This window comes from Tyto alba, unplaced genomic scaffold, assembly GCF_018691265.1.
Source record: "Tyto alba isolate M040663 unplaced genomic scaffold, T.alba_DEE_v4.0 Super-Scaffold_26, whole genome shotgun sequence".
NCBI lineage: Eukaryota > Metazoa > Chordata > Aves > Strigiformes > Tytonidae > Tyto > Tyto alba.
The window spans coordinates 22,500,404-22,526,967 of NW_024881300.1; the positions used below are offsets into that span (position 1 = coordinate 22,500,404).

At 61.4% G+C, this 26,564-nt stretch overlaps 2 protein-coding genes across 3 annotated transcripts; both read left to right on the forward strand.

The window, feature by feature from the left end:
• The first annotated feature begins 599 nt into the window (after positions 1 to 599).
• Positions 600 to 18,998, forward strand: TCF25 (transcription factor 25). 2 transcript variants are annotated; one of them, XM_042797634.1, is made up of 18 exons: positions 600 to 832; positions 1,664 to 1,831; positions 3,505 to 3,579; positions 5,406 to 5,530; positions 7,012 to 7,077; positions 8,241 to 8,323; positions 8,868 to 8,998; positions 11,430 to 11,529; positions 12,435 to 12,528; positions 13,553 to 13,645; positions 14,270 to 14,375; positions 14,716 to 14,875; positions 15,887 to 15,974; positions 16,564 to 16,722; positions 17,400 to 17,490; positions 17,788 to 17,867; positions 18,439 to 18,511; positions 18,741 to 18,998. In XM_042797634.1, the coding sequence occupies exons 1-18, from the start codon at positions 638 to 640 to the stop codon at positions 18,900 to 18,902; spliced, it is 2,049 nt and encodes a 682-aa protein (XP_042653568.1). In that variant the 5' UTR covers positions 600 to 637; the 3' UTR covers positions 18,903 to 18,998. The 2 variants fall into 2 exon arrangements, with proteins under 2 accessions (XP_042653568.1, XP_042653569.1); XM_042797635.1 differs by lacking the exon at positions 600 to 832 and adding an exon at positions 2,377 to 2,452 and having other exon boundaries at positions 1,687 to 1,831.
• A 2,247-nt stretch (positions 18,999 to 21,245) lies between these two features.
• TUBB3 (tubulin beta 3 class III) lies at positions 21,246 to 26,144 on the forward strand. Its single transcript, XM_042797331.1, has 5 exons — positions 21,246 to 22,201; positions 23,099 to 23,309; positions 23,652 to 23,760; positions 24,414 to 24,524; positions 24,819 to 26,144. Exons 1-5 carry the CDS (start codon positions 21,261 to 21,263, stop codon positions 25,892 to 25,894), a joined length of 2,448 nt encoding a protein of 815 aa, XP_042653265.1. The 5' UTR covers positions 21,246 to 21,260; the 3' UTR covers positions 25,895 to 26,144.
• The last annotated feature ends 420 nt before the right edge of the window (positions 26,145 to 26,564 follow it).

Genomic DNA, 26,564 nt, shown 5'->3' on the forward strand with positions numbered 1-26,564 from the left:
AGTGGGTGGGTGGGTGGGTGGGTGGGTGAGTGGGGGAGCCGGGGTGGAAGGTGCTGGTGGCGGGGGTGGTCAGGGCTGGGTGTCCCACCGCCTCCCCCCTGCACTCCAACGCAGCCTCCTTGACCGTGGGCATCCCCCCTCCCCACGGCCACCCTCGCTGCCCACCTCCCCAGCCGTGCCCCACGGGTGACCCCGCACAGGGCGCGTGGGAAAATCCCGCCCCCCTCCTTCCCACACCCCCAGCCCCGCTGTGTGTCTCAACCCCCGGGTCCACGCCCCGCTGTACGCCGGGTCCCACCCGTGTCCCCGGGGCTGTGCCCCGCCGTGATCCCACGCCACCCCGAGACATATTTCACGCGATGCTCTCGTGGGGCGCGAAGCAGGTCCCGGCTCGCTGTGCACTGCGCCTGCGCAGTACAGAGGGAAGGGGCAGGCGTGCCGTCGGCTGATGCGCATGCGCAGTGGGGGGGAAAAAAAAAGCCGGGAGGCGGTGCCCGCGCATGCGCAGCTTCGTGAGACGAGCTGGGCGGGGAGGATCTGCGCAGGCGCTGGGCGCCGCGCCTGCGCAATGGGGCGAGGCGGGACTGCGCAGGCGCGGTGTGTCGCCGAGGGGAAAGGTGGTGGGGGGGTGCGCTCCATGTCGCGACGGGCCCTGCGGCGGCTGCGGGGCGAGCAGCGGGGCCAGGAGGAGCCCGGCCTGGGCGAGCTGGGCTTGGGCACCGGTCCTGAGCGCGGCAGGGAGGGGCTGACGCCGCCGCTGCCACCGGCGGTCGCTCCCGCGAAGGGGCATCGCGGGCCGTCCCGCAGCGGCGTCAGCAACCGCTTCGAGCTGGTGAGGGGGGGGGGGGGGGGTGTGTCATTTGGGGGTGGTGGCTGAGGGGGGGTTGGGGGGTGACGGGAGGGATCAGGGAAGCTGGGTGGCAGTGGCCCCGGGGGATGGTGGGGGGGGGTGGGAGTCACTGAAGTGGCATTTTGGGGGAGGGAGTGATTTGGAGTCGGGGGTTGGGGGTGGGACTGAGGAGGGGCTGGGGCTGGGGGTGACTGAGGGAGACTCAGCGTGGGGGTGAGAAAAGAAGGGAGCTGGGGGGTGGGGGAGGCTTGAGGGGGCAGCAGCTGGGGCTGAACTGGGAGGGGATTGGAGCGAGACTGGGTTGGGGTGTTGTCAGAGCTGAGTCTGAATATCGGGGCGGTCAAACAGTGGGTGCAGCTGGTTTTAGGAACGTTCCTGCCACCTTCCCAGCTCCGTGAGAGCCCAGTGCTGGAGGTTGGGGGTTCTGATGGCACAGATGGGTCCTGGGGGTGACAGAGCCTCATCTTTCCGGGCACTTCGGCCAGCCCCAGTGGCTCCCTCACCTCCCCCAAGGCCTGGCTGTGTGAGCGTAGGCGAGTCTGGTTTTGGAGGCTCTTCCCAAGGAAGAGCAGAGTCCAGGCAGGGCCCTGTTCCCGCCGGCTGCGCCATGCGTTGGACACGTCGCTGTGGCCCTGGAGAAGCCGCTTGGGCAGCTGAGCCCCGCGCTGCTTCTGCGACGCTTTTCCTTTCCCGTTTGCAGGTGGGAGTGGAACAGATCGGATCCCTGGGGAATTCAGTCCCCCAGGGCGCAGGAGGGGGCAGAGCACAGCCCCGCACCGGCTCTCTCTGCAGCTTGTCCGTCTGTTTGCGCAGATCACCGCCGAGGAGTCGGAGGATGAGCCGCCGTCCGGCGAGGAGCCAGCGGCCGCCCGGCTCAGTGGGTGGGATGCAGCAGGAAGGAACAACGAAGGGGCTGTAACCGAAAAGACTGAAGGCGACGGGCAGAGAGATGGGGAGGAGGCAGAGCAGCCGGACCAAACGGTAACTAAACCACAGGGGTTTAGTGATGGTGGTCGCCACGTGAGGTGTGGAGTGAAGGTTTCCTCTCCCTGTGTGCGCTGAGGAGCTTTGTGGTGACAGACAAGTGTTTTCCTTTTCCCTTGTGCCCGGGTTTTGTTGGAGGCTGAGGATGTGAGCCTCAGGGGCGAGAGACATGCAGGAAGCTTAAACCCAAGTGCTTGGGGCTCCAGATCTGGAGGAGAGTGAGAAGTTTGGTGCTCTAGGCTTTGTGCTTAGGATCCGGGGAGGTTTTACAGCTGCAGAGAGGAAGGTTGTCGAGGAAAACCTTGTGCTGTGTCCTCATGAGCTCTGCGGTCAGGCGGAGCACGTGAGAAGGAAAGCAGCTGGGGGCTCTGATTTGCTTCTCTGCCCCCTTTGCTGCACAATTAATCGAGATCTGCACCCTGCCTGGGGCTGGGCTGGTGGGTAAATGCTCAGTGAAGTGAGGGAAGTGTTTGTTTTGCAGTGGGTGACGTGAAGACTCCCAAGTAGTATGAACTAAATGCTGAACTTTTTCTTCCCTGTAGCGTTTTGCTGTTGTTTTGTGCTAAGATTCCCTCCTGTGGTCTGTGTTGGCTCAGATGTGTCTCCTTGTGGAAGCACGTAAGGAAATGGACGTTTTAATTAACAACTGGACGTTGCAAGTCTAGCTCATACCTTGCTGGAGATGAGGGTCGGGGGAGCGGAGGGAGATTGGCCCCCTGGCCTCACCCGTTAGGGCTCGGCCTTCGGGGTGTGTGCCCGTGGGGTTTGGGTGCCAGGTAGTGTGGCCAGAGGAGCAAAGACCTCTGTCAGTGCATGGCCCAGCAGTGCTGGTGGCCTCAGCCAGCCCTGGGGCTTGGGAACACTCTGGATGTGCAGAGTGAGCTCTGCTCGGCTGGTCCCCGTGTGAGCGGTGGCTCCGGTGGGCCCTGACCCAGTGAATTCTGTAAATTCTGCAGGGTCGCCCTGCTGCTCTTCTCGGAGCTTCCCGAGTAGAAAAGGGGAGCCCTCGGCAGGCATCTCCCTGCTGTTTGATAGATCCACGTCGGGGCTGCACGTTCCCCTGGTTTTGAAATCCGCTCGGGAGCTGCGGGGTTGTTCTGGTAACGCTGTTCCTCGCTGTATTGCCTGCGTAAATCTTGGAAATGGGCTTTTTAGCTCTGTACGCCCTGGGGCAGAGTGGAGAGCAGCGTGCCTGTCGGGTTAAGGAATGCCACGCAGCATCGTGAGCTGAAGTGGCTGCGTCTGCAGCGAGAGGAGGCTGTATGGCAGCGTGCTTTTGGGCAGGTGTTGCTTTCTGTGGAAATTGGAGCGACTGATGAAACTGCCGTGCTCACTAGAAGGACAGAAATAAAGTTTATCCTAGAGACTGAAACGTTTCTTCCACACCGGGCATATCGAAACCATCTCTTGCCTGATTTTGCAGTCTCAGACATTGATGTGAAAGTCAGATGAGGTTTAACCCTCACATTTGTAAACCTTTGGTGCTTTACTCCATTTTCTCCATGTGTCTTAATTTCCGCTTGCTGACAAACTTGAAAGGATGGATGTTTGTTTCATTTAGGGGCCCTCCTGGCGTGGCAATCCCTGTGGGAAATGCTCTTCTCCCCATGGAGCTTTCACCCCTGCGGTCTGTGGGCGTGCTCTGACAGCTGCTCCGTTTCCCTTTGCAGCCTATGTTGAGTAACAAGCCACGAAAGAAAAAAAAGAAAAGGAAAACCAAGAAAACTTCGGCAGGGGAGACTCTGGTATGTCTGCATTTGCTCTGAGATTTAGTGACTGTGCTAATTTGCCCTTTGGGGTTGAAAAAGCGGCAACTCCGAGGTGGTTGCAGAAAATGCTTTGAGGCCAAAGTGCTCCTTTTTGCATTGTACCCGTTTAAAATTGTGAAATGTCAACAGCACCTTGTGACTGTGGTTCCTCAAGCAGCCGGGGCCGGCGCAGCTCTGCTGCAGATGCTTAGGGCTGAAATCCTCGCAGCGGCATCTCCTTTCATCTCTGCTTCGAGGCTTTGCACGGGGAGGGATTTTTCCATTTTCATTCTATTTTCCTTGCCCTACTTAGGTAGCTCTCCGGGCTCTGCAGAGCCGTGCCGAGCTCTCGCCGCCAGCCCTCGTTCACGGTCCCTTCTCCCCCGTGCGCAGCCACGCGCCGTCGCTGAGTTCGGCCCCTCAGCGGTGAGGGGAGCAAGGGGACAGTGATTACCTCTGGCTGAGCTGTCTACCCCTAAGGAAGTGTGCTTGGAGTGCAAACTTTATCCAGTGTCTGTGCTGGGTAAAACTATAAGAGACGAATGTATGCCTGAATATAGTTACCTGCTTGAGGTGGGCTAGGAGACTAAATGGATCGGTCTTTTAAATTCAATAGAAGTTAAGCGGGAACAAATTTTCTGTTAAGATTTAAGAGTCTTAACTATTCCCTCGGGGAGAACCTTTGCTGAACATCCCGAGCTGTGGGATGCTGAAGTGCTGAGCGGGTGAGCCGTGACTGCGGTGCGGGAGCCCGGCTGGCCGTCTCCTCCCCGGGAATTCAGCCGGGCGAGCTCGGGGCGAGTTACTGCAGCAGGGAACCCGATCAAAGAGCCCGTTTCCTCTCCCAGTCCAAAAATAGCAAGCAATAGGGTGACATCTGCCAGCTGCAGGCTCTCGGGAAACTTCTTACCCAGATCTAGGCAGTTTGATTTGCCAACTGGAGATAATACCACCTTTGTTCAAGCACTTAAATGCAAAGCACGTTATAAACTTGTCATGTATCCACTCCACGTGGAGTGGCTATATTTAGCTGGAAAAGGCAAGCTCGCAGGGCTGTTTGGGTGTCATGAATGGAATTCCATGTTCCACCCACATACATCATGAGGAGGATGTGAAACAGCCGCAGAAGAGATGCGTCACTTGCTATTTGTGGGGGAAAAATAGAGGAAAATCGGGATAAAAATGTTATACAACTGTTGAATACGCACCGCTGGATATATTCCTTGGGTTGCTAGAAGACAGAGAAAGCAGGAGTGCAGTACATTTGAGTTGGGTTAAAATCACGCGAGTGTTTTGATATATCTTACTACAAGGGTCAACAGTGGTAATGTAGCATTTCTGTGGAAAGTAGATAGTGAAGGCTGACTATTTAAATGTTTATGATTAAGATCAGCACCTCAACGTTTAATGATGCTCTAGGGATTGTAGTAGAGATAAACCAGACGATGCACAGCACAGGCTGGGTAGGAAGGGGCAGACCAGAGACCGGACAGCCTGCCAGCTCTTGCCCATGCTACCTACGTTCAGCTGGCACGTTCGGACGCGTGACGGTGTGAAGAGCAGCAGCCCTGTGATACCTTGAGCAAGCAGGGAAGCAGAGCCAGCCCTTCCAGGGGCCGTTGGGCAGGGAGAGCAGGCTCTGGGTGGGTAAGGGTGCTGAGTGGAGAGCAGGCGGCCTGAGTACGAGGGGCTGCACCGGTGTCGAGATCGGGATGAGCCGAAGGACGCGGAGGCGGCTGGGTGTGATCTCTGCTGGGTGACCCGTGTGCTGCGGTGACTCATTCTGTAATAACTGCCTTGTCTTTGCGTGTGCCTATCTTAAGGAAGACAATGACCTGGAAGACATCGACAGTCTGCTGGAGAAGATTGAGGATAGCAGTGGGCTCTCACAGCAGAGCCAGAGTGGAATCATCGCTGACAGCAGGCCTCTGCTCTACGTAGAGCACAGGTAGTGCTTGCTTCCTTCTTGATTTTTGGCCTTGGGCGTTGCAGGGATATCCGTTCCCCTGAGGAAGGGAGTTGGGAGCCTACCAGCATGATCTGGCCGTGCATGCAGGACCTTGTTTGAAAGGGATTGTGCTAATGGTTGTGCACATCCCCGTTTCTAGCTGCTGCTCTTAGAGCTGTGTTTGGTTTTGAGCAGTGAGTGGTATTCTCCGCTCTCAAGCCTGGTCTGAGTGGGTGACTGGGCCAGATTAGCCTCCAGAGGTGCCTTCCAGCCTAAAACACGCCATGACTCTGTAGGAGAATCTCTGCAGAGCTGCTGAGAGCCCTGGTGCATAAAGCTTTGACATCCCATTCGGGCCAGGTGAGCGGCTGCATTCAGACTGGGTGCTGTGAGCCGCAGGCCCTGGTACAGCATGCGCTGTCCTCCGAGGAGGGCCAAGCAGTGCCAGGAGCTAATTTCACCAGAAAAGCAAGTTAGACTTGTGTAACCTTTCCGGCATGTCACTGTCAACAAAATAGACTTAAGTGCCGAGCGTGCCCAAGAGCTGAAGAATGAATCTGCCTCAGACTATCTGTAACATCTGGGCCTGTATCACACAGGGGAGCCTGTTGGCTGGTGCATCCAGCATGTTTCGGAGCCCTGGGCTGGTGCAGACACTGGCAGCTCCTTCTGCTGTTGGAGAAAACATTTAAACTTGGAGCTGGGACGAGTTACCCGTCCCAATTTTGAAACCTCCAGTCATGCTGCATTAAAACTGATTCTAGGCTGGTGGGTGCTCGCTGCTGGCGCAGCCTGTTCAGGGACACTGCAGTAAAGGCAGAATGTTTACCTAGAGGTGGCTTTAAACTTCAGTGACTTCTCTGGTCAAGTAAACACTGATCAGAAACCTCTGAGCGCTGGATAATCTCTGAGTGGGTGAGGCTAGCCAGAGCTCAGCCTTCCCACTCCCTCTCTTCAAACCCTTCTCACAGGTCAGCAGAGAGAAATCCCTCTCAAACACACCTCCGTTCTCTGGGCCAAATGTTAGATCAATGTAGGTGTTGTCGTGCTCCGATACAAGATCTTTGTATTAAAAAATTGTGTTTTATTCGTTGCCAGCCTCCGTGCAGGGGTTAGAGAGCTTGCCCTGATTGCAGGCTGCTGCTGCTAGACCCGGCAGCAGGCATCTCGTGTTTTCCAGGTTTCTCCTGAACAGAAGCTGTCCTGGGAGTACCCTGGAGAGGGCAGCAGCAGTATTCCCCAGCTCGGCGTCGTCTCTGGAGCAGAGCACAAAGCAAGCATGCATCTGCTTGAGCAGGGCTTTCAGTGCCTCCTATTCTGACCATTTTTAGTCTCCTTTCTCTGTGTGTGACAGTGTGGGGGCTTGGCCAGGGACAGTTTGAGGAACAGAGCACTTGGTGTTGATGGAGAAGACACGAGTGTGAGACTTTTGGTTATGTTTAACTGACAGTAGCTTTTCTTTCTTGTTTCAACCTTCTCAGAAACTTGAATCCGGAGAACGAGTTGAAGAGATACTTTGGAGCTCGCGCTGTTCTTGGTGATCAGAGGTTAGTCCAGAATTTAATATTAAACCCTTCCAAAGTCCGAGTCAGTGTTTCTCTCCTTCCCCTGGTACACCTTACTGAGCCCCCAGTGCCACACCTGGACAGGGAATCCAGGGTTCAGGGTGTCTTACTCATTTAGTAGTCGTCCTGTTGGGACAGGAGGATATTTTTCTGTGGTATGTGTGAGGCAGGGAGTGAGACTTCGCCAGGCTTTTGCTAGCATTTGCTTTTTGGCTGCTGATTTCCCCTCTCATTTACTGTCAAAACACCCTTCTAAAGTCCATTCATAGACTCTTAGATTTTTTTTTTTTTTTTTTCTTTCTCCAGCATTTGTCTCTTGTTGCTGTTCCAAAGCCTCTGATGTCTTACAGAGGGGACCCTGAATACTTTCCAGGCAGTCTGGTGCACTTGCTTTCAGGGGCTCAGGGAACCTACTGCTTGAGTGTGAGGTCTCTGTGCAGTTACCCATTGCACTGTGGTCAGTTACCCAGAAAATCCCCACTTTCATGAGCTGGTTGAAGAATGTGGATGTAAGAAGGGTATGAGCTCAGAGCAGTGATGGTGGAAGCAGAAGCCACCTCTGGAAGTCTGTAGAAGAATATTTAGTGCTTGAGGAAGAAGCAGCAGTCCCTTGCTGAGGAGACATGACTTCCTTAGAATAGCCTCGATTTCTGAATTCCTCCTGCCCCGAACCAGTAAATCGGTTGCATTTGTGAGCAGAGCTTAAACTCAATGAGTTGACATTTGAAGGCACTGCTGGGAAGAGAGATGAGTCAGAGGGTTATGGAGCTCTCTTAATTGCACCTGGGAAACTGTTTGAAACAAAGAGGCAGCTGAGAACTTGGCGGGAATAAAAACAGGGGAGAGAAGCTATTGAAGTGGAAATGCTGGAGGCACCGGCTGGGCCAAAGAGGAATGGTTCAAGTAAGGCAAAGCCTGAGCGAAGGTAGATTGTGTCTTAAAGGCAAACATGTTAAAGCTCTGGGCAAAATTTCTGTGTGGCAGGGCTGCAGCTGGGGAAAGCGTTGGATCTCTTCTTTTTTTCTTTTTTTTTTTTTTTCTTTTTTCTTTCCCTAAACTGTCCTTTTTTTTTTTTCTGGCTGGTTTCAGCCCTCCTCATTCTGTCGGTACCGAGAAACCGTGACTCCTCGTGTTTATTCCCTCAGGCCGAGGCAGAGGCAGCGCCAGTACGTCCGCAGCACGTGGCTGACGGCTCCCAAGAACACCTGGCCGCGCTACAGCAAAACAGGTGAGGCTCTGGGTGCCACCTCCCACCGCCAGCCAACACCGTGCCGCGGGCCCGCGCTGGCCCGGGGGGGGCTGCTCCGGCCAGCTGGGCTTTTCTGGAGCTGCTTTTCATCAGCTGCCAGGCCCAGGCTTCACGCTGGCTGAGGCAGAAGGGGAACAGCTCATCAGCTGGTGGGAATACCTCCTCCCTCAACAGGGAGAGCGCTGCCGTATCGTAGAGCTTGAGCCTTTTTTTTTTTTTTCCCCCACTTATCAGAGGTCGCGGGTGATGAGCGCTTCCCTTCTTAACAGCAGTATGGCTGGGGAATGAGAAATATCCGTGGGGAGGGCAAGCTGCCTGGGCTTCTTGGGTGGGTGTTGGACTTTGACTCGAGAGCGGAGGGAATGGAGTGGGGTTCTCTAGGAGCTTCTGAAAACGCATCTGACTGGGCACCCCGTGATGCGAATGAGCTTTCTGCGTGGTAAGGGAGCAGAAGAAGCTGCTCTTGCCGCTGCGTGGGCAGGCCGGCAGCAGCGGTGCCCACGTCTCCCCGTGCACCCTCCAGGTATTGCCATGCAGCTGGTGGACACCAGGAGGGGAGTGCAGCACTTCACGTTCGAGCACCATCGCGAGTACCAGCAAGTGCAGTTCAAGTTCCTGGACGCTGTCGAGTCCATGGACCCCAACAACATTGTGGTATGTCGTGACGTTGGGTTGCCCGTGCTGTTACCTCCTGCAGCCCCCGGCCCTGGCAGGGGAGGTGGGCAGATGCATCCCGGTGCTTGTTTTTTGCCAGTCTCGTTCTGAGCGGTAGAACCCTCCGCCCCCACCACGCGGGGCGAGGCCGCGGTGCTTTCTGAGCTCTGCTTTCACCTTGTGAATGAGACAAGTGGCCACCTTGGTGGGAGGGAGGTCCAGTGGCTGGTGGCTCTGCCCGAGAGCATGCCAGGTAGCCATCTGGAAGAGGAGCCTGCAGGACCTGACCATTTGGCTGAAAGAGCAGGAATAAAGCTCCCTTGTCTCGGCTCTTCAGCTGGGAAAGGGGAAATACTGTATAAACCCATCTTTAAATGGGAATCTAAACTAACAGCTGTTGTATTTATAAACTCTTGCATGGATCAAAAATATGTCTTTTCTTGGTATTTCAGCAAAACAGTCTTTGTGTTGAAAGTTCTTCATGCGTGTCCAAGCTCATTAAAGTGTATAGTAACATTTGTGGTTTGTAGTGATAAGCAACAGTAAAATTGCTCTGCACCCTACTGAACCATAACCGAGGTATTTTTGCTCTGCAAACCCTGGCCACATGAGCTCAGATACGTGCCCGGGAGAAGCTTCTTAAAGAGGCCATTGTCTACTAAATAAAGTTTACTTCCTTCTGCTCTCCCACCCTCTGCTCATGGCCACGGCTCTTTCCAGCTCATCAGTTCTGCCTGCTGACTGGACTGAGGGGTTCGCATTAAATAGTGCAAGGTAATTCCTGTGGAGCAGTGATCAGCCTGAGAGCCAGCGTCCTAAGGACAGCTCAAACACGGTCCCACGTGGCTGTGCAGAGCGGGACGGCTTTTCCCTGCTACATTTTAGGCTGTGCTCTGTCCCAGTTAAGTAGGTCTGGCTACGTTTGAAGATACTCCTACAGCTTTAGTCTTCCACTTCTCTCTGACGCGTAAAATCTAACAGACGGGTTCACCGACGCCAGAAGTACTTCAAACCTGCAACCAGTTTATCTGTGATAACCAGTTGCAACGTAGCTGGAGCCCAGACCTGCCTTGCTGCTGTGGTTTCAGCATGCAAAATGTTATTTTTGGGGGGGGGGGGGGGGGGGGCCTTGCTCAGTGAGGGCTTTTTCTGCTCTTGCTAGGGGGTTAAAAGGGTCTTGTTGGTGAGCGTGTAAGTGTGTGAAGAGCACTTTTTCCCATCGTAGTGACCCTGGGGGCTCCATCCCTTCTAAAAAGGAGGACTAGAAAGGAACTTAAGAGCAAGCAAGGAAGGGGTAAAACGTTGGGCAAGTGGCACTGAGGCAAAGGCTCTGGCCTGGGGCAGCCTGGAACATAAAGGCTTTGTGCTGTAGGTGGTCACACTGGCCAGCACCCTGCAGCCGTACAGCTTCTGGAGCTTTTGAAGCTCTATTTTTCAGTTTGGGGGGAAAAAAAAAATAATGCCAAAACTAAACTACGAGGAGATTTGAAGTAGCTTCAGTATTTTCATATTGAAACTGTGTTTTAGGTACTTGTTAAAAAGTAGCCCGTGTACAGGATCATCAGTGAGTAATGCAGAGGTTTTTCAGGTGTGGTTAAACTTCTATTCTGAAGCCTGGAAAAAAATATTTTTAATCCATTATAATTCAGGAGCTAGATCCTGGAATTGTAATAGATGCATCAAAACGTCCTCGCGGTGTCCGCAGGAAGCAAAAGCCCAATCAAATAAATGCTCAGAATTGTTAAGGGATAGAGAATAAAACAAAAATGCAATTATGCCTGCTGCCTGTACCTTGACTATTGTGTGCAGTTCTGGGCCCTCGCCTTCAGAAGGGTACGGTGGAGCTGGGCGAGATTCAGAGGGCAGCAGGGATGATCAAAGGCCCGGCGCTGGAAAAGCTGGGTCGACTGGCAGGGAGCTGCCCGAGGGAAGCTGCGAGGATCCTGCGTGGGGTGGGGGGAGAGCTCCCAGCTGGGGTGCTGGCAAGGGGCCTGGGTCAGCAAGCGAGCAAATTCACGAGAGGAGGCACCGTTACTATAAATGACATCTTTGACAGCTGGGGGGGGGGTGAGGGGTGTCCCTGGACCCCTAAAGCTTGTCAGCTTAGAGCGTGCTGGGCGTCCTCACGTGTGCCCAGCTTCGCGCCCTCTTCCCCAGGCGTCTGCTCTTGGAGACAGGGCAAGATCTTAACTTTCTCCGACTCCCCAGTTTTAGCCTGCCGCGGGAGGTGCGTCCCCAGCCTCGCACGACAGTCTGAGCTTGGCTCTCTGGTGGCGCGAGGCAGGATTTCTTCACCTGCAGACCCAGGGGCCAGAGCAGCCCCTTTCTGTTTTGCCTCCCTGCCCTGCTGACGGGGCTTGCCTCGTAGGCAAAGCGCGCGAGAACCCGGCGATTTGTGCCAGCGTGTAACCGAGCTCCTGCTCTCCTGTAGCTGCTGCTTCAGATGAACCCGTACCACGTGGACTCCCTTCTGCAGCTCAGCGACGTGTGCCGGATGCAGGAGGACCAGGAGATGGCCCGTGATCTCATAGGTAAGAGCTGAGGTGAGGAGGAGATGTGCTGGCGTGAATTAGTAACCAGAGGGCTTTTGGTTCCGTTTCGGTTGGGTTCTGACGGGGAAGCAGCGAGCCAGAAGGGTCGCCTTGACTCTGGGACTGTGAGCGCTCGGCTTTTTGTGAACCTGCACACCAGTGGCTTTTGGTGGGGGCTTTTAGAGCTGGACGTGTCTTCGGGGCAAAAGCTCGTTAGCGTTCGCCTTCCAAATGAACGGAGGGATTGTCTGGACGTGGCTGGGGGGGGGGGGGGGTGTCCCACCTGCGGGCTGTCCCTGGCAGGAGGAAGGTCTGATTTAGTAGCTACACGATACAGCAGTGCGAGGGCCCCCCCAGGAACCCCGCCAGCTCTGCGGGGAGCCCACCCAGCCCTCCGGGCCGGCCTGCTCTACCCTTTGGGTCAGTGTGGGGGGGGCCTCTGCTTGGGGGCAGGAGGCAGCTGCCCCTCGGACCGCTGTGCCGCAGCCTGGTGTGGTCTGTGCTGCTTGGTAACGGGGGCCATGTGCTTTTCAGCATGACGAGAGGCGAAGCCAGGACAGGATCTTTGGCTTCCCGGTGTGAGGGTGGTTGTGGCAGAGGCAGCCGTACCAGCCTCCCCCCGGAGGAGTTATTTTTCACCCAGAAAAGTTATTTTTTTTTTTTTTTTTTCCACCAAAAGAAATTTTCGAAGCGTGATCTAACACCCGCGGACGGGGCTGTCGGTGGCCCGTGTATCCGCTGCAGCCACGTCCTGTGAAGCAGCTTTGCGCGTTGCTGGGCTGGGGACGAGCTGGTTTCATGAGTGCCGGAGCTCTCGGTTAGGGGGGTGGGCCGGGTGGTTCGGTGGGGGCCGCGGGGCGTGCCGGGGCGGTGGCCTGCCCTGACGCTGTCCCCGCTGCCCGCAGAGCGGGCGCTGTACAGCCTGGAGTGCGCCTTCCACCCCGTCTTCAGCCTCACCAGCGGGACCTGCAGGCTGGATTACCGGCGGCCGGAGAACAGGTAGGCGGCCAGCGCGGCCGCCCCGGAGCCCTCGTGGCATCCCCTGGCCCGCGTGGGACACGGAGACCCGAATTTATGACATCTGCTGGGGGGTGGGGGGGGGTGGAGCTGGAATGTCCCTTTTGGTCAGGACAAGCTCTGGCGGTCGGTGGCCGTGCCCTTCAGCGAGGCAGCACGTGGGCGCTGGGGCACCAGCAGCTCTTGCACTGAGGTTTCTTTGCAGAGCGTCCTCTTTCCCAAGGGATTTCTTCTTGGAGCACGAGCTATTCCTTCCCCGACACGTCCTTCTCAGGCAACTAGTACCCCCTTAGCCTAAAATGGCACTTGTTTTTGTCACAGAGGCACCGGCTGCGTGTTTTACAGCTGTGCTTGGGCACTTGTGCCAGGCTTTGTCCCCAGCACTCGCGCTGCTCCCGGCCCAGCTCTTTACGTAACGACAGCTCGGCAGCTGCGGGGAAAGGTGACTTTTTATTCTGGGAATTTTCCAGCCAGCTGACCCAAGCCATCTCTCCCGAACTGCTGTACCTGGAGGTTGCTCAGATTTCCAGCACCCGCTTGCTGACGGGCTTCGTACTGTCTGCGACCTGAACGCTGCGGCCCGTGTCTCGCCCAGTTTGGGTGTTAGTTGTGTGTGTCCCCCCCCCCCGCCCCGATTCGCGTCGTGCCCCCGCTCTGCGTCACCGTCCCCGCGCGGGCTGGGACAAGGCAGGATGCAGACTTTGGGGATTTAGTGCTTCCCGTTGTCTGAGTTGTCGGCCCCAGTCTGCAAAGCAGGCCACGGGTTCGCTGTCCCTATACTTGTGCAAAGAGATTAAAAAAAAAAAAAAAAAGAGAGATGGGAATGTGGGGGGCCTGGGGCAGCCCGGACTGCACCGGGCTGGGTTCCCTGGACCCCCCTGGCTGCTGCGCTGGTGCTTGGGGGGCGAGGAGCTGGGGCTGACTCTGTGTCCCCCATTCTTGAGCGGCCTGAGGTGCTTCTCTCCAAATCTGGCCGCTAATCCCCCTGCTGCTGTTCCCCACACAGGGCTTTTTTCCTGGCTCTCTTCAAGCACCTGATGTTCCTGGAGAAGAGGGGCTGTCCCCGGACGGCCCTGGAGTTCTGCAAGCTGATTTTGAGGTAGGTGCCCCCGCCGAGGGCTGCACCCCGTTCCCCGTGGGATGGGGCAGGGCATCTCAGGCTTGGGGGAAGCCACTTCAAGCAAGGCACCGCACCTAACCCGGGTGGGACAGAAACCCCAGAGATGTCCCACTGCTCCCAGGCTCAGCGAGGGCTTGTTTCCACTCCTTACAGCTGCGGCGTCACCGGTTAGCTTTGGGCACGCGCTCTTAATTGTGGTGCTGCTTTGCAGAGAGGGGATTGCTGAGAAGGAGGCTTAAACACGTGGGACTGGGGTGGCCCTTGCTCTGGGGCCTGGCTGGCCCACAGAGCCCGGAGTATCGGCGGAGCAGATGTGCAACGGTGGCTCCAGCCTGCTCAGTTTGTGGCCCTTGATCTTCCTCCCCGGGTGGTGACGGGGAGACTGTCACCCCTCTGCAGGGACACAGCCCGGGCAGGGTGTTACAGCGTCATCCTGGCCATGAGGGAACGGTCCCGTCCCCGTTATCGCCTCTTGCTGAGTCACAGAAGCTCTGGACGCTCGTGGGAAGGTCTTGTTTGACTTAGAAACGAGGACAGCTACTCCAGCTCTTGTGACACTGATTTTTTTTTGTTTCCTCCCCTTGTGCTCGCCTCCTGCTGAAGCCTCGATCCAGAGAACGACCCACTGTGTGTGCTGCTGCTGATTGATTTTCTGGCCCTCCGAGCTAGAGAATACACCTTCCTGACCCGCATCTTCCAGGAGTGGGAGGTGAGTCGCCCGGGGTGGACAGGGGGAGAGCTGGTTCCTGGGCCGCAGAGCATGAGGTTTTCCTATCCAGCTCAGCTCTCTGGGGGCTGTCTCCCAGCCGGGCTGGCATCCCAACAGCGTCGGAATGAGGTGTAAAAGCCGGTGGGGTTTGTTCTTGTAATCCTGGTACCCCGCAAACAATTGTACAAACTCAGAATTGCTTACTCAATTGCGGGGGCACCGAGCCAGCGGCTGGAAATTAATCCAGCGGGCAAGGAACCCCACCCTGTGTGCAGCCCGGCCGCATCGAGATCGTTCTGCAGAGCATCATTTCTCGGTAAATCTCTCTCCGATCCTGCAGAGTCACCGGAATTTGTCCCAGCTGCCTAATTTTGCCTTCTCGGTGCCGCTGGCCTATTTCTTCCTGAGCCAGCAGGAGGAGCGCTCGGAGCTGGAGATAAGCCAAGCCCGGGAGAAAGCAGCCCGGCTCATCCAGCTCGCGTTGATCATGTTCCCAAGCGGTAAGTCTGTCCCCACCGGTAAGTCCGTCCCCGCAGGCTTTGTCGCCGTCTTCACCCGTGAGAGCGAGGGCCGCGTTCAGAGGCCGAGGCAGCAGTTTGCCCGTGGGTTGCAAACGGCGTTCGCCTCCGTCGGTGGGAGATGGGAGCCCTGGCTCAGAGGGTGAGGCCGCTGGGGCGCAGCGGCAGGTCCTGCCGTGCCGTACCTCCCGTCCGGGGCGGCGGTGGGATCCAGCCCTCCCCACCCCGCGGCCGGGAGCCCTCCCGGTGTCAGGGGGAGCTGAGCGGCTCCTCTCCCCGCTGCGCAGCTGATGTGCCCCATCATGAGAGACGGTCACGGGCGGGCGAGTTGGGGGAGGAGGAGGAAACCGGAGTCTTGGAGCAGGAAAATGTTTCACCGCAGGGTTGCTCGGACCAGAGACAGCGAGTCTCTCTTGGCTTTCCCTCCGAGGCACTGCTCCGCTTTAGATGTGCTCTCTCTGGGCTCCCAGCACTCCTGCTTTCATCCCGTTGGTGCTGCGGTCCATGAAAGGAGATACACAGCCCCTCTGGGCCCAGAGGAGGGCGTGTCTCTAGGGGCAGGAATAACCAGCTCTCAAACAGAGGTTTAGTTTGTGTTGGCAGGAACCATCGTTTCTGCTGCTTGTCGTGGTGACTGAAACAAACCCCTTGTTCCAGTTCAAAGGCCAGCAGCGTTAAAGTGCAGAAAATTGCACCTTATTTCACGGGGAGGGGCAGGGGTGGGGGAGGGAGAAAGTTTGGGTTTCCTTTACTCTGGATCTCTTTCCAACGCTCCCACAGAGATCAAAACGCAGCACCCACCCCCCCCCCCAGCAGCATCCTCGCCCCCTCCTGGAGTGGGTCCTCATCCAGCACACGCCGGCGGGGTGCTGGGCCCCCCCCCCCCCCCCAGGATGGGGCTGTCTCTCTGCAGCCCTGGCCGCGGTGACCGGCTGCCCCGCGGGTGCTCCTCGCTGGGCCGCTGGCAGCGACCTGTCTGGCTTTCTCCTGCAGTTCTCATGCCGCTGTTGGATCACTGCAGCGTGCAGCCCGATGCCGCGGTCGCGTCCCATCCCTTTTTCGGGCTGAATGCTCAGATAAGGTAAGCCCTGGAGACGTTCTCAGTAAAGAGAAGGAATCGATTTTTGCCGGTAGCGGGGCTTTTGCTTGCTCAGGCAACCGATGGAGTTACAAAGCTGCGGAGGAGAGTGTTTGGTTTTCCTGAGTAGGCTGTTAGATGCTTTGATAATGGATTTCCATAATGGCCACCAGATAACGCTGATAGGCCCTCCTCACCTTAATGCAGATGGGTCAGAAGTTCACACCGAAGCTTGTCGGTACGTGTAGTAAGAGGGAGCACCGTGCGTGTGTGCTCTCGGGGCAGGCTGTCTCCTACCAGTCTGGATTTCCCTGCCACGTGGTCCTCCTAAACACACCGGTGCTCTTCCCCCCCGCCCCTCGGGTCAAGGCAGCGTTCCCTTTCATCTCATGGCGACGCGTATCCCAGGAATAGACAGAGGCAGAAAAACTGGATGAAGTTAGGTGGAAACAGCAAAGCGGGGAGCCTGCGATTCCTCCTCTTTGTGTTCTCACACCGAAGGGCAGAGCAGAGGCGAGCCCTTGCCGGCCCGCACAGGGACCTGCGGGCGGGAAGGAGGGGAAGTGCCCTGAGTAACAGCTGTCTCCCGTAGCCAGCCTCCCGCCTTGAACCAGCTGATGTCCCTCTACGTGGGAAGGACTCACTCCCTGTGGAAGGAGCCGGCCGTCGTGGCTTGGCTGGAGACCAACGTCCGCGAGGTGCTGTGCATGGTGGATGCCCGGGACCCGCTGGTGGAGGACTCTGAGCACAAGTGAGTGCGGCGGGCGGAAGGCCGGCGGCTCTCGTACGGGTGACGAAACGCGGGGCCGGGGGGCTCTGCGGGGGAGAGGAGGAGCTCTGTCCCGGGCCGCGGCGCCGGCTCAGTGGCTGCTGGTGCCGGCGGTGCCGCGAAGGCAGAGGCTCTTCCCTTGCTTTGTGAGGGAAGGGCCGTAGCTTCGCTCGCTGGGGAGCGGGGTGCTGTGCTGGCTGCCCCCCCGGCCTCGGCCCTGGCCTGTGCCCTGGGGGCGGAGGGGTTGCTGCTGGCTGCCGGGGGCGGGGATGGCTGCACGGCTTCACGGGCGCTCGCCGTGCCGGGCAGCCGGCGCTCAGAGACGCTTCCCAGCTCTGAGGAGCGGCAGAGAGAGGCGTCAGGTCTTTGCCCTGAACCAAAATCGGTTTGCTCTGCGGGGTCGGGGCCAGCGAGAGAGAGAGAGATCTGTAAACGGCGTCGCTGAGCTGCTCTGCTCTTTCGCCGGGGGGTCAGCAGCTGCCCGAGCGACTTTGGCTTCGCCTTTGGCCGGCTCCACCCGATACGGCGCGTCCCCCCTGCGCCGGGGAGGAGGACGCTGGCGACGCGCCTCGAGGAGCAGAATTGGAAGGCGGGCGGTGCTGAGGCGCGCTCGGTGCGATCCCCTGTGTCGTCCCTCCTCCTCCTCCTCCCCGCTTTAGGAGGAAGATACGGTACCAGAGCGCACCCAGGAATATCTACCGGCACGTCATCCTCTCGGAGATGAAGGAGGCCACGGCAGCTCTGCCTCTGGTGAGGGGGACGCGCGGCGTGATGGCACTCGCATCCCCGATGCGCAGGCGGGGCGCTGGGCACGTCCTAAAATCTCCCCACCACCACCACCACCACCAAGAAGCACCCGCCTGGCCTCGGAGCCTCCTCCCCGTGCCCACGGCTTCCCGGGGCGGCACTCGGGCGCGTGCGGGCAGGCTGGGCTGCAGCTCCCCGACACGAAGGGCTGCCCGCCCACCATCCCCACGCCTCGGCGTTTGCTGCTGCCGGCGGCGCAGCCTTCACCCCTTCTTTCTTCTTCCCCCCACCCAACTGCAGGAGGTGACCTCGCAGCCCGTGATGGGGTTCGACCCCTTACCTCCTCTGGACTCCATCGTTTCCTACACCAGACCTGAAAGGTACCTTCTCCAGCTCCTCGTTTCGGCGCTGGCACAGTGTTGCCGGCGCGCCCTCAGCCCCGGGCCTGGGCGCACGCGGGTGCTCGGCGCCGATGCCCTCCTCCATCTCGGGGGAAGAGCAGCCCGGCTCGTGGTGCTCGCCGGCGGGCAGGCAGGACTGGTCCTGCCGCTTTCCCTTGGTGGTCACCGTCGGAGACGGCGGCTGTTCGCAGCCGTTAAGGCAAAGGCGGCTGAAAAACTTCCGGACTGAGGTGGTTTGGGGTCAACAGAGGCTGAAGCGCAGCCGGCCGTGGCGCGCGCAGACCGCGGAGGTGAAGCCCCTACGTGTCTCCCACGCGCCGACCCAGCTCGGGGCAAACCCGGTTGTGCTTTTAACCACCGCTTTGCCCCGAGGCTGGCCAAGCTGCTGGCTGCCTGCGCTCACAAATCCCCCCCAAATCCCCACCTTCAGGGCTGGCTCAGGAGGGGCCGTGGTTCTCTCCGGCACCTCCGCGCCGCCTCAGCCCCCAGCGAGAGGTCGAGAGCCAAGCCCCCCCCACCCCTCAACCGTGGTGCGACTTGTGTCTTTCAGAACGAATCACCCATCCCACGAAAGCACTTTATCTCTCTTCTTCCGCTCGCTGTTGCCGAATTTCAACTTGCAGGTAGGTGCAGGCAGCCGCCGCAGGCAGCTCGCAGCGCGCTTCTGCCGGTCGGTCGGGACGCAGAAGTTTCCGCCGCACCGTGTTTCTGCAAAGGGAGTGGCTCCTGGCAGATGCAGTGCGTCAACGTCAGGTTGCAGAGCAGCCCTGATGCTTTTTTGGCAAGCGGCGTTGTCTCGCTTCCCTGCCTGCTGCAGGCAGCTCCCTGCCCGCCCGCTCCGCTCTCTTGCAGGGGGACATCAGGCACGACGGGGAGGAAGAGGCTGGAGCAGGGCAGGACCTTAACCAGGGGGTGAACAGGCTCATGGCGGCCATGCGGGACATGCTGGCCAACATCCAGTTCCAGGAGCCCCCCCGAGACGACAATCCCGAAGGCGACGGGGACTGGGACTGAGCCGGGAGCGCGCCTCTCCCCCTCCTTGCCCCCCAACTTTCTGTAATCGCCCCTCCCCGCCTCGCGTCGCGCTCCAATAAAGTCACACAAACCCCAGGCCCCCGCTCTCGCTGCCGGGGGGGGGGTGGGCTTCGGCTGGGGCGGGGGGGCTGCCACCCTGGGTGCCTTTCGCATCTTTTGGTGGGAGGGTTGGGCAGAGCTCTTTGACAGCAGCTGGCCCTCGGCTCCGAGTCAGTGCCCCTCTGCCCGGCGTTTGCTCTCCCGTAGCCCCTGCCCACTCTCCTGATCTCATGTTTCATGGCTGGAGGGGGGTTTTTTTTTGCCCTCCAGCTGCTCCTTCCCCCCCCACACCCCGAAGCCCACCAGGCCCTGACTCCTGCTACCGAAAGCCTGGGGGTCCCCGCTCCAGCACGGCCCCTGGGAGCCACCGCTCTCCCTGCGCTCCCAGACGTGCGTGGGGAGTGGCTCTTCCTTGTGCTGGGAGCCAAAAGGATTCCTGCCCGCCCCCCCCCCCCCCCCCCTTCTTTGTTTTCTCCCTCCCTCCCTCATTTTCCCCACCGTCACCTTGTAGAGCCAGGAATGAGGTCAGCTGCGCTCAAACCCTGAACTCATCCCTGCTGCCCACAAAGCTTTTTCCCTTTTCTGCTGCGTAACGGTGGATATACGGCTCTAACGCTGAGCCAGGCCGCGCTGCCCGGAATAAACCCTTTCCCCCCACCCCCCTGCCTCTCCTTCCTTTTCTTCCGCAGCGTTTTGCTGCCTCCCCTCCCCAGGGGATGGGGCCGGGGCAGGTTGGCAGCGCAGACCCCGGGGGGGGGCTCCAGCCCCGCCGGCACATCCCAATCCCACAGGAGCCCCGTCCGCTTCCCCGGGGCCTGCTCGGAGTTGCAGACTCGGCGTTTTCTAGCTCGGCTCTCAAAGCCTCTGATGATAAAGCTAAAAATTCACGGCACGTACCGGCGCGCTTTTTAGCCGAGCAGCAGCCGGGAAAGGAGCTGGGGAGGGGCCGAGGTGGGGGGCTGGGGGGAAAGCCAGTGGGGTTGTTATCCTGGATTCCTCCTGCCCGCGTTTCCCCGGGGATGAGGGATGTTTTGCCGCTCTTCGCCCGGCGACGGCTTCGGCTTGCCGGGCGGCACGCGTTAGCCCGAGCTCCCTTGCCGTGCCGGCGCCGGGGTCGAGCGCGAGGCCCCGCGGCAGCCTGGGACCCCCGTTCCCAGCCCGTCCAGCCGAGCCGCCGCTTCCAACCGCGCCGGAGCCGCCGGCTGCCCGGTGCCGCGGGGAAAGGGCTCCTGGTGCCCCACGGGCAGGAGCGGAAGCGGGCCGGTGGGAACGGCCGCGGGGTCACGCAGCCCTGAATAGCTCTTTGGCAGCCGAGCGGCTCCAGGCGTCAACACCGACCAAAGGCACATGATGGTCAGATGGGTCCCGTGTCCCCTCCCCGGGCTCCCTCCGGCGCCGGGCTTTGCCGGGGCGCGGCATCGCCTTTAATGGCGCCTTTGACGCGATCCCTGTGGGACCCATCGCTCACCCCGTGGCAAAACACCTCCCGAGGGGAGCGGGGAGGGGTACGGCTTGGCTCCTGCAGTGGGGAAGGTCCCACGGAGGGTCCCCGAGGTGCCTGGACACCCTGGGGTGTGTGAACAACCCCCCCCCCATCAGCGCGCACAGGCCTGTGGGGCCCCCCCCAAGGCACGCAGTCCCCCAGGGTGCGGGGATCCCCCCCCTCCCAGCACGCGCAGGGCTCCAGGACGCTCGGGGACCCCGATGACACACGCGGCCCCCCCCCAAAGTGCACGGCCCCGGGGGGTGCGCAGGCCCCTCCCACGGCGCGTGGGACCCCCGGGCCTTTGGTGGCCCCGAGCGGTCGGGCTCCCCGGGGATGCGCCGGGGGTCCGGCGGCTTCGGCAGCGGCTCCCCTCACCGCCGGGGTGCCGCCGTCATGCGGGTGCCCACCCTCCTCGGGAGGAGGAGCCGTGGGAGCCGGCTTTAAAGTGGGGCAGAGAAAGGGCCCTTTCTTCCCCATCCCCCTGGGCCGGCGGGCGCGCGGCTGCAGGGACGCCGGGCAGGGCTGGCGAGGAGGGCGGCCGCGACACCGGGGGTCCCGGCAGGAGCGCGGCATCCCCCCGGCACGTCCCCCGCCAGCAGGACACCCCCAACCCCCCCCCCCTCCCCCCCGTCCACCACCACCCCACCTCCATCCCCATCAATTCCTCCGCGTCCCCTCGGCCTCGTCGCCGGGCGCCGCGGGAGCGCTGGCGGGGCAGGGCGGGGGCTCGGGGGGTCCCGGCAGGCGCTGTGGGGGGCGGCCCCAGGGGCTCGTCCCCCAAGCGGGGGGACCCCGGGGTTGAGGCGGGGGCCATGTCGACGCTGGCCCCCCTGCGCCTGCTGCGCGAGCCCTGGAACGCCAGCGAGGGCAGCCAGAGCAACGCCACGGCCGGCGTCGGCAGCGCCTGGTGCCAAGGGCTCGACATCCCCAACGGGCTCTTCCTCGCGCTGGGGCTGGTGAGCCTGGTGGAGAACCTGCTGGTGGTGGCTGCCGTCTCGAAGAACAGGAACCTGCACTCGCCCACGTACTACTTCATCTGCTGCCTGGCCGTCTCCGACACGCTGGTGAGCGTCAGCAACCTGGCGGAGACGCTCTTCCTGCTGCTGCTGGAGCACGGCGTGCTGGTGGCCCGCGCCAGCGTCGTCCGCCGCATGGACAACGTCATCGACCTGCTCATCTGCAGCTCCGTCGTGTCCTCCCTCTCCTTCCTGGGGGTCATCGCCGTGGACCGCTACATCACCATCTTCTACGCCCTGCGCTACCACAGCATCATGACGCTGCAACGGGCCGTGGTGACCATGGCCAGCGTCTGGCTGGCCAGCACCGTCTCCAGCACCGTCTTCATCACCTACTACCGCAACAACGCCATCCTCCTCTGCCTCATCGGCTTCTTCCTCTTCATGCTGGTCCTCATGCTGGTGCTCTACATCCACATGTTCGCCCTGGCCCGCCACCACCTCCGCAGCATCTCCAGCCAGCAGAAGCAGCCCACCGTCTACCGCAGCAGCAGCCTGAAGGGAGCCGTCACCCTCACCATCCTCCTGGGCGTCTTCTTCATCTGCTGGGGGCCCTTCTTCTTCCACCTCATCCTCATCGTCACCTGCCCCACCAACCCCTTCTGCACCTGCTTCTTCAGTTACTTCAACCTCTTCCACATCCTCATCATCTGCAACTCGGTCATCGACCCCCTCATCTACGCCTTCCGGAGCCAGGAGCTCCGGCGGACACTGCGGGAGGTGGTGCTGTGCTCCTGGTAGGCAGCGGGACGCGGGTTAACGCCACGGTCGCCCCCCACTCCCCCCACTTCCCCCCCACACCCCCCCCGCCGCGGGACGGACGGACAGATGGACGGTCGGGCGGGATACGCCGCGGGGTGTCCCCCCTCCGGCGCCCCGATCCGGGCTGAACGGGCTCGCGGTACCCAATAAAGGCTCTTTGCAGTGATGCTGTGGCCGTGCAGCCCCCGGGGACCCCCAGTGTGGGGTTTGGGGGGGGGGTGTGTGGGGGGGTGTGTGTGGGGTGTGTCGACCCTTCCCGGCCCCACCGTTCATTCGAAGCTCCCCCGGTTGCCGTCGTCAGGCCGGGGACTGGGAGGGACCGGTGGGGTGTTGGAGCCGCCCCGGGCGTGGGGCGGCGGGGGGCAGGTCCCCACGGGAGCTCGGGAGGGGGGGGACGACACACACAGTCACGGCCGCCCCCGGACAAAGGGTCCCGCCGCCGCCTTTGTTCTCGGGCCGCGCCCGCCCCGGCCCCGTGGGAGGGTGGCGGGGGGGGGGTGTGTGTGTGTATCCCGTCCCCCGGGATCCCCCCCGTGCCCTGTCCCTTCCCCCCACGCCGTGGCGCGGGTTGGGGGGTGTCGTGTCTCTCTGTGTGTCTGTGTCCCCCCCGCCCCGCGCCGCCCCGGGATGCTCCCGCCGTGACGCGTGGCCCCTGCCCTCGCCTCCCCCCCCCCCCTCCCTCCTCCATCCCGGGGGTACCGGGGTCCCCCCGCGTACCGGGGCACGGGGGGGGGGGGGTGGTGGGGTTCCCTCCCGTCCCCACCCGGGGGTCCCCGGGCCGGCGGGGCGGGGGCGGGGCGGGCGGTGCCGCAGCGTTGCGGCGGCGGCCGCCGATTGGTTGCGGAGGTGGGGGGGGGGGGCGGTGACGTCAGCGCCCGGCCCGGTGCGGCGCGAGGCGCCTATAAAAGAAAGCGGCGGCGGCGGGGCCGCCCCCCGCGCTCCCGGTGCCGGTCCTGCTCCCGTTCCTCCTCCTCCTCCTCTTCCTCCTCCTCCTCCTCCTCCTCCTCCTCCCGCTCCGGCAGCACCATGAGGGAGATCGTCCACATCCAGGCGGGGCAATGCGGCAACCAGATCGGAGCCAAGGTAACGGCGGAACGGGGAGTTGGGGGGGGGGGGGGTCGTCCCATCCCGTCCCGCGCCCCGCCCCGCCGCTGCGGAGCCGAGCGGCGGACAAAGACCCCAACACCCCCCCCCCCCCCTTTCCCCCCCCCCCTCCCCTCCCTCCACCCGCCGCACCGGGCAGACAAAGGGCCCCGCCCCCCCCCCCCCCCCGCCTTTGTCCGCCCCTTCAGCACCGCGGACAGCGCCCGCCCCGCCCTTGGGGGGGGGGTGGGGTGGATTTTTTTTTTTTTTTTGGGGGGGGGGTGGGGGGTGTTTTTTTGTGTATGTGGGTCCCGCTGAGCTCTGTGCCCCCCCCCCGCCCAGTTTTGGGAGGTGATCAGCGACGAGCACGGCATCGACCCCAGCGGCAACTACGTGGGCGACTCCGACCTGCAGCTGGAGCGCATCAGCGTCTACTACAATGAGGCTTCCTGTAAGCGACAGCCCCCCCCTCCCCAGGGACACCCCCCCCCCCCCGGCACCCCCACAGGAACACACACACACACACACCCCCCCGCCCCAGTTCCTTCCCATCCCCAGTTCAGGCAGGTCCTGGGTCTCCTGGGGCAGGGTGGGGCGGGGCGGGGGGGGGGGGGGGCGCAGATCCACGCACCCACCCCCGGGGGACGCTGGGACACACACACACACACACACACACACACACACACACACACAGGTGCGCGCACCCCGTGAGACCCTGTGGGTTGAGGGGGGGGGGGGAGTGTGACACACGCACCCAACCCCAGGGGAACCCTGGGGGCAGCGGGGTTTGGGGGGGTCAGACAGGGGCACCCAGCCCTGTGGGATCCCCACTGTGTGTGCGGGGGGGGGGGGGTAGCAGGGTTCCCCCCATCCCATGGTTTTAGTGTGTGTGTGTGGGGGGGGACATACACATGACACCCAGCCTCATGGGGTTTGGGGGGAGGGTGGGGGGCACGATACACCCTCCCCAGCCCCACAGGACCTTGTGCTGTGGGAGGGAGGGGGCGGGGGGGCACACGCCCCGTGGGTGTGTGTGGGGTGGGGGGGGAGCAGCAGGTGTGGGGGGGTGTGTGTCCCCCCCCCGGCACGGGCTCTCTCTCACAGCTCACAAGTACGTGCCTCGCGCCATCCTGGTGGACCTGGAGCCGGGGACGATGGACAGCGTCCGCTCCGGCGCCTTCGGCCACCTCTTCCGCCCCGACAACTTCATTTTTGGTAGGTCCCCGGGGCGGGACACACACACACACCCCCCCCCACGCCATCACCCCCAACCCCAGCCCCCCTCCCGGGGCGCTGAGTGCCTCCCCACCCGCGCTGCGGGGCCCGGCACAGCTGCCAAACCTTCCAACCTCTCCACCTTCCCACCCCGCCCCGGCTTCAGATCTCACCGCCGCCGCCGCCGGCAGCGCCCCGTCCCCTCCCCGGCGTGGGTGTTGGGGTGCCGGCGGCCATTAGACGCCTTTTTATTTATTTTTTTTTTTTTTTTCCACCCCCCTCCCCCTCTGACAGGGCAGAGCGGGGCCGGGAACAACTGGGCTAAGGGCCACTACACGGAAGGGGCCGAACTGGTGGACTCGGTGCTGGACGTGGTGCGGAAGGAGTGCGAGAACTGCGACTGCCTCCAGGGCTTCCAGCTGACCCACTCGCTGGGCGGCGGCACCGGCTCCGGCATGGGCACCCTCCTCATCAGCAAGGTGCGGGAGGAGTATCCCGACCGCATCATGAACACTTTCAGCGTGGTGCCGTCCCCCAAGGTGTCGGACACGGTGGTGGAACCCTACAACGCCACGCTCTCCATCCACCAGCTGGTGGAGAACACGGACGAGACCTACTGCATCGACAACGAGGCCCTCTACGACATCTGCTTCCGCACCCTCAAGCTGGCCACCCCCACCTACGGCGACCTCAACCACCTCGTCTCGGCCACCATGAGCGGCGTCACCACCTCCCTCCGCTTCCCCGGCCAGCTCAACGCCGACCTCCGCAAGCTGGCCGTCAACATGGTGCCCTTCCCGCGTCTCCACTTCTTCATGCCGGGCTTCGCCCCGCTGACGGCCCGCGGCAGCCAGCAGTACCGCGCCCTCACCGTCCCCGAGCTCACCCAGCAGATGTTCGACGCCAAGAACATGATGGCCGCCTGCGACCCCCGCCACGGCCGCTACCTCACCGTGGCCACCGTCTTCCGGGGCCGCATGTCCATGAAGGAGGTGGACGAGCAGATGTTGGCCATCCAGAGCAAGAACAGCTCCTACTTCGTGGAGTGGATCCCCAACAACGTCAAGGTGGCCGTCTGCGACATCCCTCCCCGGGGGCTGAAGATGTCATCCACCTTCATCGGCAACAGCACGGCCATCCAGGAGCTCTTCAAGCGCATCTCGGAGCAGTTCACGGCCATGTTCCGCCGCAAAGCCTTCCTCCACTGGTACACAGGCGAGGGGATGGACGAGATGGAGTTCACCGAGGCCGAGAGCAACATGAACGACCTGGTGTCCGAGTACCAGCAGTACCAGGACGCCACGGCCGAGGAGGAGGGCGAGATGTACGAGGACGACGAGGAGGAGTCGGAGGCGCAGGGCGCCAAGTGATGCTCGACAGGCCGCCCCCCTGCCCCGCAGACACCCCCCCACCCCGGCTTCGCGCTGACGCCCCCCGGCCGGGCTCCCCCTGCGCGTCCCTTCGGTGTCTCCTGACCCCGTCCCCCCCCCCCCCCCCACCACCCTGAGCCGGCTCGGCCCCCTGCCCCCCGCCCTCCTGCCTCTCCCCTCTTTTCGTTTTTTACTGGTTCGTGTCTATTATTTTTTTTGAATACTTAATAAATTTATTGCTGTCCAGGTACCACCTGTCTGCGGCTCCTGGGACACACATGCACACACAGAGCTCATGGGGTTTGCCCCCCCCCCCCCCAGCCATTCCCAGCGAGGGGGGACCCCTGTGCCCAAGCTGTGACAATGCCCTGTCCACCATGTCAGCCCCTGAGCCCCCCCCCCCCCCCAGGGCATGCACTGCCCCACACCCTCCAGCCCCCCAAGTCTGGAGGGTGCAGGTGCCCCCCGGCCCAGCTGCGCCTTGGGTCCCCACTGTCACCCTTCTCCATGGTGGGGTGGGGGGCGGTGGCTTCCCCCCTCCCTGTGCCAGGACAGCGCTGGCCCCCTTGTCCCCCCAACCAAGGTGGGGGCACAGACCCCAGGGTGCTCCTCCAGCCCTGGGCATGCGCCCTGGTTTTCGGGGGGAGGGCCCAGCTCTGGGGGCCCCCAA